The 18,162-nt window shown below is 45.2% G+C and overlaps 1 protein-coding gene across 1 annotated transcript in view; it reads left to right on the top strand.

Annotated features, from left to right (window-relative positions):
* The first annotated feature begins 1,641 nt into the window (after positions 1–1,641).
* Positions 1,642–18,162, top strand: part of IGDCC4 (immunoglobulin superfamily DCC subclass member 4) — a 43,382-nt gene continuing 26,861 nt past the window's right edge. Inside the window, exons 1-5 of the mRNA XM_027851788.1 lie at positions 1,642–1,711; positions 14,236–14,586; positions 14,884–15,025; positions 16,181–16,314; positions 17,837–17,977. Of these exons, the coding sequence (XP_027707589.1) occupies positions 1,642–1,711; positions 14,236–14,586; positions 14,884–15,025; positions 16,181–16,314; positions 17,837–17,977 (838 nt within the window). The remainder of the gene's footprint in view (positions 1,712–14,235; positions 14,587–14,883; positions 15,026–16,180; positions 16,315–17,836; positions 17,978–18,162) is intronic.

Genomic DNA, 18,162 nt, shown 5'->3' with positions numbered 1-18,162 from the left:
TCACATGACCAAGACTGGCCATTGAGTGATTATGACCGTGATAACTGATGAACACTTTCTACCAAGGAGTAGAGGATAAAATGAAATAATGTTCAAAGCACTTTGCAAACCATGAAGTGCTATATAAATGCTGCTTTTGTTTTCCCATCTGTATGAATAGAGAAAATATCCATATGAGCAAAATCACAGATTCTTGAAGTATAGCAAGTATTGTTTTTTATTATAGTGTTTTTCACTGCAAATGTACAGTATATCACCTTCATTCTGGACTAAATACGTTTTTTTCTGGGCTAGTCTGGGAACCGAACTACAGGAGAAAGTGTGTTCTGAGTTTTTTCAGAAATTTTAGGGAATGCCTACATAAGACAGGATCCCTTCCTTTAAAGTGCTTACACCATCATCAGGGTGACAAGATTACCATACATATGAAACCATTAGAGACCAAAACAAGAACGTGTGAGGCAGACAATGAATGCTCCAGGAGTTCAATAAAGGAACAGAGGAAAGAAATCAATGCCAGGTAGAGTACTCAAGCAAAAAGCTTCATAGAGGAGTTGACAAAAGTCAAGCCTTGAAGGATAGGGAAAAGTTGGATTGATTCTAGATAACAGTAGCTGACTGTACAGTATAACTTTCCTCCTTATTACCGCTACCCCAACCACTGAGCTCAGTATATTAGGGATCTGAGGCAAGGTCTTGATTCATCCCAACCCCCATAAAAGACTCCTGGAGAAATACTCTTTATTTATATATACTTATGTTCCTATATGTTGTTCCTTCTAATAGAATGTAAGCTCCTTGAGGGAAGATACCGTTTCATTTTTGTCTGTATCCCCAGAGCTTAGCCCAGTGCCTCAGACATAAATAGGTGTTTAATAAATGTTTAGGGGCTTCCTTTTGGGTATGGGCTGGACTAACTAGCCGCTGAGGACTATTCCGACTCTCAATTTTGTGATTCTGTGATTAACTGAAGTAGGCCTTGGGTAGACCTTGTGAGCCAAGCGCTGTGACCTCTGTGCCTCAGTTTCCCCAGTTGCTGAAAAAAGTGTCCTCTGTCTTTGTAAACGATAGCTTCCGAGACACCTGACTCCAGTGTGAAGGCCCTCTCTTCAAGGAACCGAGGCTCCTTTTCCTTGGGAGAAAGCTGGGCCTCAGGATAATCCAGGGAGGTTAGTCCTAAAGGCAGAGACATCGAGATAGAGGGAAAAAGACGACAGAGTGGGGTTTTGTGTGCACGTCTATGTGTGGTTTGTGTTTTGGCGGAGCCTAGTGTCTGGGGAGGGGAGGGGGATGCTGGTTGAGGGACGGGGTGGGGCCTTTTTTTGGAGGGGGGGCATTGCTGGCCAGGGTGGAGTGGGGGTGGCGGGGGGCGGAGGAGAGCTTGTTGCTGGCACAGGCTCAGGCGTGTCTGGCGGACAGCTCAAGTGGGACTTGAGGCCGGCTGAGCCTTGCAAGGAGCCCCAGCTCGGATTCTCGCCAAGATGGCGATAGAGGGGAGGGAGAGGCAACGGCAGCGGCCCCGGCCCCGGCCCCGACTCCGGCCCCCGAGGCCGCGCCCCCGGAGTTGCGGCTCCCTGGGCCAGTGACACCGTGCGCCCCTTCCCCGGCAGGCGGCGGCCGCGGCGCCCAGGGCTGCCTCCCATGGCGCAGGGAGACGCCCGTCGCAGCCTCTGGGTGCTCTCGCTGACCTTCTGCGCGCTGTCCGTGCACGGTAAGGAGCCCGAGGGCCGGTAGGACAAGGAGGGGGAAGGGGACTGCGTGTGCCCGTGTGTGTGTGTGTGTGTGTGTGTGTGTGTGTGTGTGTGTGTGCGCGCGCGCGCGTTCGCGCCCGAGTGTGTGCCTGTGTCCCCAGGGTGTGCGCGGGTCTATGCATGAGGTGCATGGCTGTGTTTGGGGTGGGAGTGTGCCAGTGTTGTTCATGGTGCATGCTTACATTTGTGGTGCCAGGTTGGGTGGAGCGAGGTGCTGTGGGGTTGTCAGGTTTTAGGGGGAAGATCTTGCGGTTTGAGGGTGTGGGGAGTTCTTCGACTTTGGGGTGTCCGTGGTGGGGGCCGTGTGTGTATTTGTAGGGCCGGTTGGCGGGAGTAGGTTCAGGGGTACGGATTGAAGATTTGGAAGTGGCTGCCGTGGAGAGACTGTGGGGCTGCTGGGTTATGGGGTACGGTGAAAATGACGCATATCTTACCCCAGTGCAGGCAATCTGTTGAAGGTTTAGGGAGAGATAGGGTCCCGAGCTCAAAATTATTGCTCAGAGACAGGCAGTTGGGAGGGGGGAAGAGTAGTGAAACTGTGTCCAGATTTTGGGCAGAGAAAGGAGAAGGCAGTGGGAACTCTGTGTGTGTGTGTGTGTGTGTGTGTGTGTGCGCGCGCGCAAAACCCTGCTCTGGGTGTAAAGTACACACATATGCACACACACCCCTCCCTCCCACTGAGTATTGGGGAATAGACCTTCCCCTCCCACCCCCACCCCACCCCCGCCCCAATGGAGCTAGGACCGAAGCGTGTCAGACCAGTAGAAGGAGGAAGTTTTGGGGGCGACCAGGGCCCCTGAGGGGGCAGCTGAGCTAGGACTCATTTCCGTTATCCCTGATCCGGGTTCTACCGTGACAGTGCAATCTTGTGCCTAGTTACTGTCCTTTAGTTTGGGGGTTGGGGGTGTCTAGGCTGAGCTGCCTGAGGAGGGAAAGAGTTGAGCGGGCTGGCTTTGTTTGCTCCTTCCTTGAGGGGGGTGGGGAGCGATGTGTGTGGAAGAGGGCCGAGGAGGGGGGGAAGAAGGGGATCTCTCCAGCTGCTTTGGCTTTCCAGCTGGATTCAGAGTCCCCTAGCCACAGACCATGTGGTGCTGTTGGGAGGTGGGGCAGTAGAGGGAGGAGTAGGGGCTTGCTAGAGCATGAGAACCTCTCAGACCTACCCCTCTAATCCTTCCCCTCCACACACACACATACCCTCACCCCAGTGTAACTTTGACCATTACTAGGGGTTCACGGAAGAGCAGCCGATCCCTTACTATTAGCCATTTAGCCTCCCCAGCCTGACTGATGGGGTCTATTGTACCAAAAAAAAACCAAAAAAAAAACCAACTTTGGGCAGAAGGCTGGTAGAAGTGGAGGCTGATGGAAAGTGGGGCATCAGAGAGCGTATGACCGGCCACATACACTCTGCTCTCCCAATCCCAACCTATAGAAGCAAACCTGCCTTCTCTCTTTCAGATGTGGACACACACCTTGTCCTATTTTCCCTTTCCACTACCCTGACCTGGGTCATTAAAACCCAGTGGAGATTACTCTTAGAATCATAAGAACATAAATTGAGAGTTGAAAGGAATTGTAGAGGACATCTGGTCCACACACTTCATTCTACAGATGATAAAACTGAGTTCCAAAAAAGTGAAATGATTTGCTGGAGATCATCCCATAAGAAATGAAAGCTCTAACATTAGAATTCTGGTCCTTGCACTTCCAAACTCAGCACCCTTTCCTCAGAACTCCCTTCTTTGGGTCACTTTCCGATTCAGAAACCTTCAATGGTTTTCCATTACTCACAGCATAAAGTCCGAAGTCCTTTGAATCTCACCTCCAGTATTTAATAGCTCAATGACCATGGACGAGTCATGTATCTTCTCTGGGTCTCAGTTTCTTGATCTGAGAAATAGTGACAGCAGTACCTACCTCACAAGATTGTTGACAGAATTAAATGGGATGATGCATGTAAAATGCTTTGCAAACTTTAAAGCACTATATAAATAAATACAGCTGCTACCACTGCTACTACTCAAGCCTGGCATTTGCGACTTTCCATAAATCTGCCTCCCTTTCCAGACTTATCTCCTCCTGCTGCCTCTACACAAATTCAGTTAAATTCAGCAAACATTTATTAGGTGCAAATTTTGTGCAAGGCATTGTGCTAAAGGTCAGTGTGGCAGAGACAAATATATATATATTGCACCTTCCATATATATTGCACGTTCCTGCCCTCAAAGAGTTTACATTTTACTGGGAGAATATACAGTATCCACAGAGCTAACAGTTTCTAATCAAGCTGTATAATGATCCCAGATATGTCCTGACTATTTCTGCTTGTGTATGCCTTACGGGTGATGTACTCCACCTAGAATGCCTGTTACCTAGCTTGTCTCAAATCCCAGCATGTGATACTACTCTCCTCAACTAAATTAAACTAAGCCTAACACCTTGTTATGCTTTGCCTTTGCTTAGAATCCCACCCCCCTCCACAGTTTTTACTCCTCCCTATCCTTTAAAGCCCACGTCAAAATAGCATCCTCCAGGAAGCCTTGGGATCTCTGTGCTTCTAGTGATCTTCCCCTCATGGACCTTTGGAAGTACTTGGATTGTACCTCTCATGAACATCTCATGTATTATTTTATATTTGAATCATGTCTTCCTGTTCCAGGAATTCTTAACCTGGGGTCCATGAACTTGTTATTTTTAATATTTTGATAACTGTATTTTTATATAATTGGTTTCCTTTTAATTCCTACCTACTTTGTTTTGTGTGTTTAAAAACATGATTCTGAGAAGAGTTCTATAGGAGTCACCAGGCTGCCAAAGGGGCCTATTAGACAAATATGGTTGAGTCCCTGTACTAGATTTTAAGCTCTAAGAGGGGAGGGAGATGTTCTTATATATCTTCTAGGGACTGTCATAATGCTGTGAATACAGTAGGCGCTTAATAAATGTTTGTTTCTGCTTCTTGGGATTTTATTCTGTGACAAGAATTTGTTTGGGTTGAATGGAACAGTTTCTGGAGTATCTTGTTTGGGACCATGGTTCATGGGTTGAGATTGGTGTTGGGATAAGTCTTTATGAATCAGAATCACTTCCAGGAGAAGTTGGTTTAAGTAGGGGTCAGTGCCAGGGTGTGCCTCTTAATGAACACCCTTTGTTCCCATATGTAGTTTTTTAAAAATTATTTTTATTCCAAATTTAAACACCAAATTATAATAGGCATTTCCTTTTGCATAGTAGAATAACAACCAGAAAAAGAGGGTTGTACATGAAACTGCAGATCTCTATATCATATGTGGTTTCATCTCTTGCCCCTTCACTCCTGGAACTGCTGGCTGTGAAGAGCTGGGCATTAACAGGATAGGAAGAATTCTTAGAGAATCCTTCTGTGGGCAGGGAGTGCACTGATCCTACCTGCAGGTACGGATCCTTCCTCACCAGGGGTGTACCCTTCCCTACTTCATCACTGACATTACTTGTTTAGAAATAGATGGAAGGGAAATGTACTACGGAAGTGTGTGTGTGTGTGTGTGTGTGTGTGTATTTTTGTGTGTGTCAGTGTGTGTGTGTATTGGGAGAGGTAAGGGGGAGACATAAGCATGGAACACTGCACTGGAATGATTTCAAATTCAGTGTACTTTGTACTCTGTCCTGATGCCCTCTTACTCACTTGAAGCTCAAACACAAACCCTCAAAACACCTTTAGCTAGCATAACTTGGGGGTTTAGAGGAGATAGAGAAGGTGGGTCAGGACAGGACATGAACAGGATGTCTTGAGTCATGTTCATGATCCATATGACCCAGTATCTTGGATCTGTCCACTTCTCACCTCCAAGTCTTTGAATAGGTGGTCCCATATACCTGGAATGTAGTCTCTCCTTTCCTTGGCTTCCTTCAGAGCACAGCCCAGGAGCTGCCTTCTAGATGAGGCCTTTACTGCTCTACCTGCTTGTTAATAGTCTCTTTCTCTTGAAAGAATTTGAATTAACTTTTGTGTTTACTTACTTATGAACAGGTTGTATCTTCTCCCTTCCTTCCCCTGCCAACTTCCCATTCGAACTCCTTAAGGACAAGGCAGTGTCTTGCATATATTAAACCTTTTATAAATGTTTGTTGCATAGAATGCTGATGCTAATTCTACTTATTAAGGGCTAAGAAACACAGTTGTTATCTCTAACACCAACTTCAGAGTTTGGGGACATCTCTCAGATATCTGTAGCTTCCCTTAATAACAGATCAGACATTCAGGCATCGCTGACATAACTCACTTGAAAGTTGTCAGAACAATTTCTCTGCAAGAGCCCTGTGAGATGTAGATTGTAAAAGCATCTCATTTTACAGAAGAGGAAACCGAGTCTCGGAGAAATGTTGTGACAGTTCTACATTTATATAAACTAGTAAGGAGCTGGTATACAAACATGTCTTTTCACTCCAAGTCCAGAGTGCTTTCTACCATACCAAATAGCCTCTCCCAGAATTTAGCTGAATCATTCTTGACTCATCCATCTTTAATATGGACCATCCATCTCTTAGCAGTTGATGTCTATTTCATCCATGTATTTACTATATAATACTTTAGTTCTTCTGGTTTATCCAAAACTTGCTTCTTTCTGCCTTCAAAGCAGCTCTTCCATCCAATGATTCTAGGACTTGGTGAAATCATTTGTATGTGCCCTTCATGAAAGGGGATAACACTGAACAGTCATTGCAGTTTGAGGAGGCCCAGTTTTTGTAGTCTGCTCTTCATGCCTTTGATAATTTTAGTTGCCTCTCCGTGGACCTCCTCTAGCTTTGTTACATTTGTATTTGAGGTGAGGAGAGCCAGATTTGCACATGGTAATCCAGATGTGGAGCAGATGGCTCTGCCAGGAAGGCCTGGGGTGAGGGGCGAAGGTTCTCGAGAGTTGGCTTGGGGCCCATGTGTTTTGGGGGGTAAGATCAAACTGATACCCCAGTCTGCCACAGCCAGAGTATGGTGGGGGAGGGACATCCTCCCCTCCCTTTCTAAGAAAGAGAAGGGAGAAGGAGAAGGGTAGGAAGCAGAGAAGGCTTCAGTTCCAAATATCCAAATTGTTGGAAGATCATTAATAAAGCTTCATCTTCCGTTTCTTCCCTAAGGGATCTGGACCTCGATTTCTAAGGATTCATGGAAGATGAGGGAACAAACCTGGTCTTTAGAGGAACAATGGGGCTTTCGAGGATACTTGTGAAGTACTTAGCACAGTGCCTGGTACACTGTAGGCACTTTTCTTGTTCCCTTCTCTCCTTGAGGTATCAACAGGGAAGGGGAGTTATGAGAGCATAGATTTAGAGCTGGAAAGGACCTCAGAGGTTATGTAATCCAATCATCCCATTTTACAGATGAGGAAACTGAAACTCAGGTTGAAAGGTCTTCCCAAGGTCGTCTCATGAGTAAAATGTAGTAGAGTCTCCTGACTTCAGATCTAGCAGTCTGGCCATTGTATCACATTGCCTCTCGGATCAGGTGATCTTTAAGTTCCCTTCCATCTTTCACTGTGATCAGTAGGGTCCCTTTCTGTAGATACTGACAAGCTGGGATATTCAGATGTGGGTGATCGAGATAGTAAAAAACTTAACTGGATCTAGGAGAAGGGAAGATTTGTGGGGATAGAGACATGATAACTCTGTTCAAGTATTTGAAGGGTTATCAGTTGAATTAAATGAACATTTTTAGTCAAATTTTATTGTTTTGTGGACTAAATTCCACCTGATTTTTAAAAAAATTTTGTATTGGTGTCTTGTTTTTCTGTTGCCTTTATTTCCAAATATTTCCTTCTCTCTCCACTTCTCAAAGAGCCATCCCTTATAACAAAGAACAAAAAAGAGAGGGGAAAAAAATCTCAGCATAACTAACCAACCATATCAACCAAATCTGACAGCCTATGTGATATTTCACACCCATCACCCCCACCTCTGCAAATAAGGGAGGGAGGTACATTTTTTCTTCTTTTGGGTCAAACTCAGCAAGCATATTTTAAAGTGCCTACTGTGTATCCGGAGAAAGGTAATGTGACAGAATTGATAGGATAGTGGAGTTAGAGTTAGGAAGCCACTGGTTCAGACCTCTCCTCTGAAATTTACTTGACCTGTGATCATGGGTAAATCCTTTCACTTCTCTGAACCTCAGACAATTCTGTGAGGCTGTAGAATAGTGATAAATGCCATCTATTTTGGTGAAGTGAGTTCCCACCTGGATGGAGAAAGCCACAAGTCATTTGGAGGGAGTAGATTTACTCTGGCTAGCTTTGGAGGGTTGAACTATGGATCTGGGCGATATGGTACAATAGGAAGAGCTCTAGAGTCAGAAGACTCAGGGCCAAATCTCCCCCTTGTGGGCACGTCATTTAACCTCTCTAGGCCTCAGTTTCCTCATTGGGAAAAGGAATGGGTTGACTACAGATTTGTGGTCCTAACTGGGAGACAGACTTCAGTTCTGTACGAGAAAGAATTTTCCGATAATCAGAACCACTTAATAATTGAATCAGTAACTTCAGAATCACCTCCCTGTGTTTCAATAGGCTGAGTGACCAGTCAGTCATCCTGCTTTGGATGGGGGATTGGATTAGATTCTATCCAAGGATCCTTAGAACTCTTAGTCTCTGTGCGTGTTGCATTCTCAGCCTTTCTCTGTATAAATCTTCCTGTCTACCTCTCTGTTTGTCTCTGTCTCCCACACTTTCTCTTTTGGTGTTTGCTCCTCCATCCCTCCAGGTTTGTATGTCTGTCTCTGTCTCTGTCTGTGCCTGCCTCTCTCCATATCTCTTTCTTTCACATTTCTGGAAATTGGAGACCTCCTGGATCTCTCTCTCTCTCTCTCTCTCTCTCTCTCTTCTTCCCACTCTGTTCTTGCTTAATCTATCGTTCCAGTCCCTGGAGTGTTGGAGTGAGGGGAGGGGGAAGAAGAGGAGGGGGAGTCCCCCCATATCCCAAGAAGTAGTTCCTTTCTCCCCTTCCAGCTGTTGAGGGTGGAGGGGAGGAGAGGAAAGTATATGGTGTGTGTGTGTGGGTGGGTGTGTGGGTGTCTCTAGGAGACAATGGCTATGTTTCCCCTCTTCCCCCACCCAACTCCCCTCAAAAGGGCCAGGGGAAAGGAGAATGGCTATGTGGGGAATTTTCCAGGAACAGCCGTCTGCAGAAAATAAGTTTAAAATCTGGTTGGGCCCCTAGATGGAGAAGCTTCAGAGGGGAGAAACTCGTTAGACTGCAAATGTCAACGCATTAAATTTTATGGCATTTTCTAAGCTTAACTAATTAGGTATCTTGAAATGCTGGAAAGACCCTCCCCTCCTTTGCCCAACAACTCCCCCTTCTTTAGATTTCATTGAAAAATGCAGCTTGGAGGATCCTCTTCGGGAAGGGGAAAAGCTGGAGCCCCGCTAATCCTGCTGAGCTGCAGCAGAGCTGGCTCTGTGCTTTGGGCTGTTAATCTCCTTTCTGTGCAAGTTCCATTTAGCCACATAAAATCTCATTTCTCCTGTAAGTGGGCAAAATATTCTGTTAGAAAAGGAAGATCAAGAGTTACCCTGGAGGCTTTCAAAGCAGAGAAACTCTGCATCTCTGCCAGAGATCTCACCCTACAAATTGAAAAATGATGGGGGCGAGGGAGTTGGGGAGGAAATGAAGTTAAACTGCATCAATCAATTAACGAATCAATCAGTAAGTGTTTATTGAATACCTACTATGTGCTGAGCCCTATACTCCTAACCAAGTGGGATGCCAAAGGGCATACATATCCTTTTATATAGTCCTGATCTCAAGGACATGATAGGATAGGATAAGATTTTGAACCTTAACGATCATCTTGTTTTACAGATGAGGAAACTGAGGTCCAGAGAAGAGACTTGAGCAAGGTCACCCAGGTAGTGAGTCATATCTAGTTGTAGGATAAGGCACCAACACTAAAAATGATAAGTGTGTTAGAGTTAACCAAACAAGGAGTTGGTTGGAACTTGTAGCGGCAGGAGGGATAAAGGTTAGATATGGGAAGGAACTTCTGAGAAGTTCTGGGAGCATCCCTCCCATCCCAAACCCCCTCCTACTAATCTATGGTCTATAATTGGGTTTCCATGTTCTCTGCAGCAGGGGTGATATTCACCGAGGTGGGGAAGCTCTGACATCTGCTGTGCCATGAATATTCAGAAACTGAATTAGATCCCTGATCAGCAGGGGCTCCTAGAGCTCCCCTTGCCGTGGCAGAAACATAGACTGCTGATGTATCCAGCAGCTGCTGTTACTCCAACTGCTCCCATTGTGTGTCCATCTTGGCAGGGGATTTTCCAACCCAGGGACAGGCTCTGGGGAGGGGGAGGGGAGATGGGGGAGAAGGGAGAGGGTTGGAGGATCCTTGGATTGTATTGTGTGTGGTTTTTCTCCCTTGAAATCCAAACCAACTGCACAGCCTCTAGAGTAGACAGGAAGCCTTTGGTCTGAGAGCCCAGCCCAGCCAAGCCAAGCCAAGCCCTCCATCCCCAATCTCTTCCTCTTCTACCTCCCCTCCGGGGCCACATACGAACACACATACACGCTGCTGGGCGCTCTTTGTTTTATCTTTTTGTAAAAATGATTCCCAAACACCCTTTATAGGCAAGTTACCTCCGAAGAGTTAAAAAGCACCCAAAATTCAGAGAGGGGAAAGGGCGAGACCCTGGTGGTCTTCTTGATAGTAATGAGTGCTACAATCTCTTACATTTTTCATCTTCTTATATCATGTAACAGACGATCCTCAAGACGATTATATTCTGCTGGGGGGTTGAAATGTGTACTCAGAAAAGTAAATACAAGATAAGCGAGTGGGGAGGAAGGATCTGGGGATCAGGCACCTTTTACAAGAAGCATTTCCAGATCCCGGTTAACACATGGGCCTTCCCTCTGTTGGTTATCTCCAATTTATCTGTCTATATCTTGTTTGTTCAGTTGTCATCATGTGCTCCCCCCCCCATTAACCTGGGAGCTAGCTCACAGAGAACGGGGCCTGTCTTTTGCCTTTCTGTCTTCTACACTTAGCACAGGTGCCTGGCACATGGTAGGTGCTTAATAAATGCTTGCAGACTGACTTACTGATTGATGGGCACCTGGGCTGAGTTTTTGAAGGAAAATAAGGCTTCTGAGAGGCAGAAGTGAGGAGGTAATGCATTTCAGGTTGGGGGGTTGGAGTTTGGGTAAGGGTGGCCTATGTGAAAACCCAGAGAGAGGGCCCAGAATGTCAAGGTAGAAGAGTTAGTAGGCCAATTTGGATAAAAAGTAGAGTTGGAGAAAGGCAAGAGACTAAGCTTTTATATAGCACCTAGTGTGCGCTTTTACAAATATTACCTCATTTGACCTTCACAACAACCCTGTGAGGCAGGTGTTATTATTATCTCCATTTTACAGTTGGGGAAACCAAGGCAGTCAGAGGCTAAATGATTTGCCCAGAGTCACACAGTGTTCCTGGCTACAGGCCCAGCACTCTATTCGCTGCACCACCGAAATAAAATAAAATAAAATAAAATAAGCCTGGAAAGATGGATTGTGGCCAGATGGTAAAGGGCTTTAAACCTCAGGCTGAAGAGTTTGTGTTTCTATCCCATGGGGAATAGGTAACCACTGAAGGGATTTGAACAGCGGGGTGACATGGATAAATCTGTTGCTTAGGAAGGTTATTTTGGTAACTGTGGAGACCACAACAGGTTCCAAAGGATTGAAAATGAGTGTCATATAGAGGGCAATCAAGAGGTACATGGTAAGCATGAGCAGGCTGCCAAAAATAACAAGTGAAGCACTTAGAAAAATGACAGGAACAAAGGACGACATCAGGGAAGTGGGTGATAGAAAAAGGAGATGGGCTGGTCAAGTCATAAGGAGACATTGGGGAAGGCTCCCAACACTCTCGGTAAAGCTTCTGGGGTAAACCTACAGGAAGCCACCAGGATGCACGGGCTGTGATCTGCATCCTTGGAGAGAGTATCGCAGTTGAAGAGAGGACTGATGCCCTTTACTATCCGAGAGAGTAAGGGTTGGAGTTAGTGTTAACTACTTAGATATTTTGAAATGCTAGAAAGAACCTCTCTCTTCCTCAGGAAGGAAAATTTCCCTTCCTGAAATTTCACTGAAAAAAAAAAAAAAGCAACATACCACCGATTAAGAAACGGCTAAACAAATTTTGGTATATAAATGGGGTGGAATTTTACTCTGCTGTAAAAAATGACAGAAATGATGAGTACAGAGAAACACAGAAAGACTTACATAAACTGATGCAGAAGGAAATGAACAGAGTCAAGAAAGCACCCTACACAATGACTGGAAGAGTGTAAATGGAAAGAACAATCACCACAAAAAAAAGAAAAATGAATATTTCAAAATGACAAAGAATAAGCACATCCCCAAAGAAGAGATATGAGAAGAGATCTGTCTTGCATTATAATGTCAGATTTTTTAAAAATATGTTGATTGGTTTTGCTGATTTTTTCCCTTTTCTTCCATTTTTATTTTTTTTCCTTTAAAAAATTCTTTGTCATATGAGACCATTTTCTGGAATGGAAGGAGGAAGAGAGATACAGGGGAAACTTAGAGGATGTAAAAACTAAACATATTGATGAAATGTATTCTTTAAAAAAGAAAACCAACAATGTTGAGGTCATTTTATTGATGTGGGGAACTCACAGAAATGAACTTCCTCAAATGCTATCCACCTCCAGAGAAAGAACTATGGAGTCTGAATGCAGAGCATAGCATACTATTTTCTCTTTTTTGTTTGTTTTTTATTTCGTCTTTCTCGTGGTTTTCCCTTTTGTTCTGATTCTTCTTTCACAACCTGACTAATGTGGAAATACGTTTAATATGATTGTACACGTGTAACCTTTATCAGACTGCTTGCTGTCTTGGGGAGGGAGGGAGAAAAATTTATAACTCAAAGTTTTACAGAAATGAATGATGAAAACTATCTTTACACATAATTGGAGGAAAATACTATTAAGGAAAAAAAAAGAAATTAATTTCCTCTACCATTGCAGATCAGCATCTTTTCTAGGTAGTTCCATGCTAGAATATGGAGCTTAAGAGTCAGAAAGACCTGAGTTCAAGATCTACCCTCAGGCACTTACTAGCTATGTAACCTTGGACAAGTCACTTAACCTCTGTCTGCCTCAGTTTTCTTAGCTGTAAAATGGGAAAAATAATAGCACCTACCTCCCAGGATGCTTGTGAGAATCAGATGAGATCTTTGCAAACCTTAAAGTGCTATATAAATACTACCTATCATTATATTTATGATCATTCTACAACTTACAGTTTGAGAACAAGAGTTCTTAACCTGGGGTCTGTAAACTTTTCTCTAAACTATTTTGATAACTGCATGTCAATATAATTTTTGTTGTTGTTCAGTCATGTCTGACTCTTCATGACCCCATTTGGTGTTTTCTTGGCAAAGATGCTGGAATGGTTTACCATTTCCTTCTCCAGCTCATTTGACAGATGAGGCAAACTGAGGCAAACAGGGTTAAGTCACTTGCCCAGGGTCACACAGGTGTCCAAGGCCAGATTTGAATTCGGGGAGATCAAGGCCCAGCACTCTATCTGTTGCACCACCTGGCTTCCCTGTCAATATAATTACTTTCCTTTACATTTCTATGTATATTATTTTATTCATTTAAAAACTTTACTCTGAGAAGGGGCCCATAAGCTTCATCAGACTGGCAGAGGGGTTCATGACACCAAAAAGATTAAGAACCCTGGTAGAGAGTTACCTGAGTGTCCTGAGAGGTTACATGAGGTCACAAAGACAGTGAATATCAAAGGCCTGAACCTGAGTCTTGACTGTGAGGCCATCTCTCTATACACTATGCTTTGATGCCTCTCAGATAACTGTAATACATAAAATGATGTGGTAAGTGCATTAGAGAGGAACGAAATTAAGTACTGAGGTCCCTGAGTAAAAGGTTGCCGGCTGCTATTGTTAAGATATTAAGTACAGACCAGTCTATTTTTTTCTTTTTTTGCCTTGACCCTGAATTTGGATGCCCCTTTCCCCAAGGGATAGAAGGGAAATTTTTCTAGCAACTAAGCTAACCACAAGTGGTCTGGGTCACTTCTAGAGACAATTGTGTGCCCTTTCACAGGAGATCTTCAAGCTTAGAGAGGATGACTACTTGGTGGTAGTAATTGGAAATGGTTAATGGAAATGCTGTAATGTAAGCACCGTATTTCTGATTATTCTTATTCAAATATGGGTTTGACTAGATGACCCCTGAATCTGGAATTCAGTAATCTTTTGATTCAGTTTTCTTAGATTCCCTTTCCTAGTGTTTCTCCATGAAAGGGAGAATCCCTGAGTCTCCCTCCCGTTGCAGACTCTGATTTGGCCCTGGATGTGTGGAATATTGGGGAGGGAAGCCCGTGTGTGCATGCAGAGGTAACTGGGGGATTGGAGACTTTGGGAGATGGGACTCGTATTCCCATTATACATATTGAAAAGTCATTCTTCTTGCCCCTGCAGGAGAGCAGCTGTTGTCACAGGAGACGTCCTTGGAGTTGGGCTGTGGCATGGGACCGCTGTATGTGACCCTGGGGCCTGAGCAGGCAGTGGTACTGAATTGTAACCCTGCACCTGCCCCTTCTGGGGCCCCAGCTCGAGTGACCTGGCACAAGGACGGGAGCCTAATACAAGAGAAAAAACACCTGCATCTGCTGCCCAATGGTTCCCTGTGGGTGTCCCAGGCAGCCCCCCAGGAAAGTGGCGATGGAGGGGTCCCTGAAGCCCCAGGGGACAGTGAGGGCAACTATTCCTGCTTGGCCCACAGTCCCCTCGGAGTGGTGGCCAGCCAGGTGGCTGTGATTAGGCTCTCCAGTAAGTTTCTGTGTCTGGCCAGTTTGGGACTGAGCAGAGGTGGGGCCTGGAGGGCCTGAAATGTGGAATTCCTGGTTAGTAGTAGAATGGGGGTAAGATGAAAACTGAGCTTACTTAAGGAAAAGTATGATCCTTTCTAGAGGCAGAGAGATGGGCCAGATGACTTATCCTTTCCCTGAAACTTTATCCCTTCCACTCCAAGAATTCTGTGACTTGCTTTTCCTTCCCGTTCTTTTGTTTCTGTCTCTTTCTTCCTTTTTCCTTGCTTGTCTTCTTTCCTCCCCTCCACCAAAAAAGCACTGTCACAGTTTTCTCTCCATCCGGAACCTCAGACCGTGGAAGAGAATGGGACAGCTCGCTTTGAGTGCCGAATTGAAGGGCTGCCAGCCCCTGTCATAACCTGGGAGAAGGACCAGATGGCAGTGCCGTCTGAGCCGAGGTGAGTGTCCATGAAAGGGGCCAGGGTTAGGGGGGAGCTGGGAAGCAGGTAGCTCTAGGATATTAGTTGGAGTTTTAAAATTTCCAATTTTAGACTCTGGATCTTAATTATAACAAGTAGTCACTGTCCCTGATACCATTATTAGACCTTGAGATAGCAGCTGTTGTTTTTTTGGTTACTTCAGAGGAGAACCACTTAGTAAAATGAGGGCATTCATCCTGACAAGGGCAAAATGACCTGTGTCCTAAGGAGAACCTTTGGAGAAGTGTCTTGTTGACCTTCCACCTAGGCTTAGTGGGGAGGGGGATAGCAGTGGTAAGATTTTCCAGGCACTCTTCCGTGTGGTCTGGCCTTCTAGAGGCAGTGCCAGACAACAAAGGAGATCCCACCTTGCTCAACACTAGTGTATGTCATGTGACTATAAAATCAAACTTTGGGCTTCTTAGCCTGTGACCAACAGCTCAACTGATAAACCCCCTAGAAGAGAGAAAGACCTATTTACTCCTTTAAGTCAGCTTAACCCAACCATGGCCCCTTCTTTGGGCAAAATTATGAGATGTGTCTTCAGTGCCCCTACTTCTAGAAGCTCTCAGATGCCCTATCAGCTTCCATGGTCCCATACCCTATGCTGCTCCCTATCACTCAGGGCCCCCACTGATACTTTCCTGTCCCATACCTCATCATCTCAGGGTAATACTTTCTTTGCCTTCCTATGTAACAATCGCTTGTGCCGGAGGGAAGGTGCTAAGAAAAGACTCTTCAGTCTGTTCTTTCCCTTCTAGGTAATACACATTTTAACTGGGACCTTCTGAGGAGATAATGGTCCCTCTCTCCCATATTTCCTAACCCATTAGTGACTCTAATATGGAAATTTAAGGGAAAATTTCCCAACTTCTAGGGATATCAAAACGCTGTCTAGGTTTCCCCTTACTAAGAGGTCATCAGACAAATGCTAGATGACCACTTGTCAGAAGAGTTGTTTGTACAAGGCTACATGGCTTCTGGGGTCCCCTTCCAATCCTGAGATTCTGTGAATTTAAAGCCGAGTGCAAGATGGGGCAGATCTAGGGCAACTATCAGGAGAAGGGATATCTCTGGTGACAGGAACTTATTCTGCCTCTTCATGCCGGTCTCACGATTTATTTCTTCCTCTAGACTCATCACTCTTCCCAATGGTGTCCTGCAGATTGTAGATGTGCAGGAGAGTGACGCAGGGGCCTACCACTGTGTGGCCACCAACGCTGCCCACCAGCGCTACAGCCATGATGCTGTCCTCATCGTCCACAAAGGTGAGGGAGTTGATGTTTGGAGTTATGGCCGTGGTGTTGGGCTATCATAAAGTCATAGATCATAGAACAGGGGTGCTGAACTTGGGGTCTATAGAACCTCAAGTGGTCTTTGGATAGATTTCAAGAGATCTGTGAAACTGGATGGGGAAAAAATTACATCTCACTTCTAACTGAAATTTAGCATTTATTTGCTCTGAATAGTCTGAGAAGGGGTCCATAGGCTTCACTCTGGCTTTGCCAGAGGGGTCCATGACACAAAAAAGGTTAAGAGTTCCTATATTAGCACTAGAAGGAGCTCAAGTGGCCCATAGTAGGTGCTTAATAAATTTGAACTGGATTGAATCAAATTTAGCTTCCTACCTTCACAGAGGTAAGTACTGCTACCCCATTTTACAGATGAGGAATCCAAAGCCCAGAAAAATGAAGTGTTTTGCCTGAGGTCAACGCTGACAGTCAGTGATTGAGCTAGAATTAGAACTAACCCACTTCTTTCTCTACTACATCACACCACCCTCTTGTGTCTTCTTAGGATAAAGGGAACATCTGGGATGGGGAGAAGTGGTGAAGTGAGACTGAAGGAAAGCAGTTATCTGACCTTCCCCTCCCCTCCCCCAGCCTCGTATAATGTTCTCCTATTCACTTACCTTCCCCCTCCTTCCCTTCAGTTCCTGTGCTCAGAGAACTGACAACCTGAGATTTAGGGGATTATACTCTGGGATGTCTTCAGAAAGTTTAGGAGTTCTTTCCCCCTTGCCCTCCAGTGGGAATGTATCTCTGCTTAAACTATCAAAGTCTCAAAATCGCCTGCCTATCTTCCCTTTCTTCTTCCCCTTTTCTCCCCCACTTTTCACTAATCCATTCCTCTGTCTCCAGGTAAGTTGATTTTCTCCCTACCCCTTCCAACCTCCTCTATTCCCTGAACTCAGGCTAAGGGTCTATAGCTCCTCCGAGTGGAACTCAAGTGTTAGGAAAGGGGCATCTGTGCATATCTAGTCTCTGGTCCCTTGGCCTCTTTGGGGTCTCTAGGTCTGTCTCTGCTTCCATCTGCTGGACAAACCAGGACTAGCATACTGTCTTTGGGGAGCTGAAGCCCAGGACTTGATAGGAAAACTCAGGGTCTTTGAAATTCTTCACTTTTCTTCTCTCCTGGGTCTAGAATGGGACTGGAGAGGAGAAACAGTAGGGAAGAAGTAATCTGAAATTAGTCTACTAGTTTCTCTGAATGTGGAATTGGGGATAGGAATGTCTCACTTTCAGCTCTCTAACAGAACAGACTTGAGGAGTCAGGAGGCTTGGGTTCTGGTCCCAGATCTCCCATTAACTGGGTGACCTCAAGTAAATAATTTTCTGTATCTCAGTTTCCCTACTTGTCAAATGGTTGGGAAGAAAATTGGGTTCGGAGGAAAGAACCTCTACCCTCTCTACTTCACAAGGCTATTTACAAGGATCAAATAATGGGGGTGGGGATACATTTGGAAAAATTTTAAGCATAATGATACTTGTCTCTTCTAAATTTCTCCAGGTTCCCTCTATCCTCCTAGTGTTGGGGATGTGACAATTGTGGCTGCTCCAGAGAACACCACAGTAGTTGCTGGTCAGAGTGTGGTGATGGAGTGTATGGCTTCAGCTGACCCCACCCCCTTTGTGTCCTGGATCCGACAGGGTGAGTAGAGGGAGAGGGATTGTTGCAGAGGGAGGGATGGGGGGGAACATCCTGGAAGAGAGTAATATGGAGCCTCAGGGCTTTTCCTGGAACCCATGGAATTAGTTGAAGAGCAACTAATCAGAGTCAAGACTGTGGAGAGGGCCGGGCTATGTTGATCAAGAATTGAACTGACATTGCTGGCA

The sequence above is a fragment of the Vombatus ursinus genome, unplaced genomic scaffold, assembly GCF_900497805.2.
Source record: "Vombatus ursinus unplaced genomic scaffold, bare-nosed wombat genome assembly UNPS02009205.1, whole genome shotgun sequence".
Classification (NCBI taxonomy): domain Eukaryota; kingdom Metazoa; phylum Chordata; class Mammalia; order Diprotodontia; family Vombatidae; genus Vombatus; species Vombatus ursinus.
The sequence above is the reverse complement of the archived record's forward strand: the minus strand, read 5'-3'. Positions and strand labels throughout refer to the sequence as shown.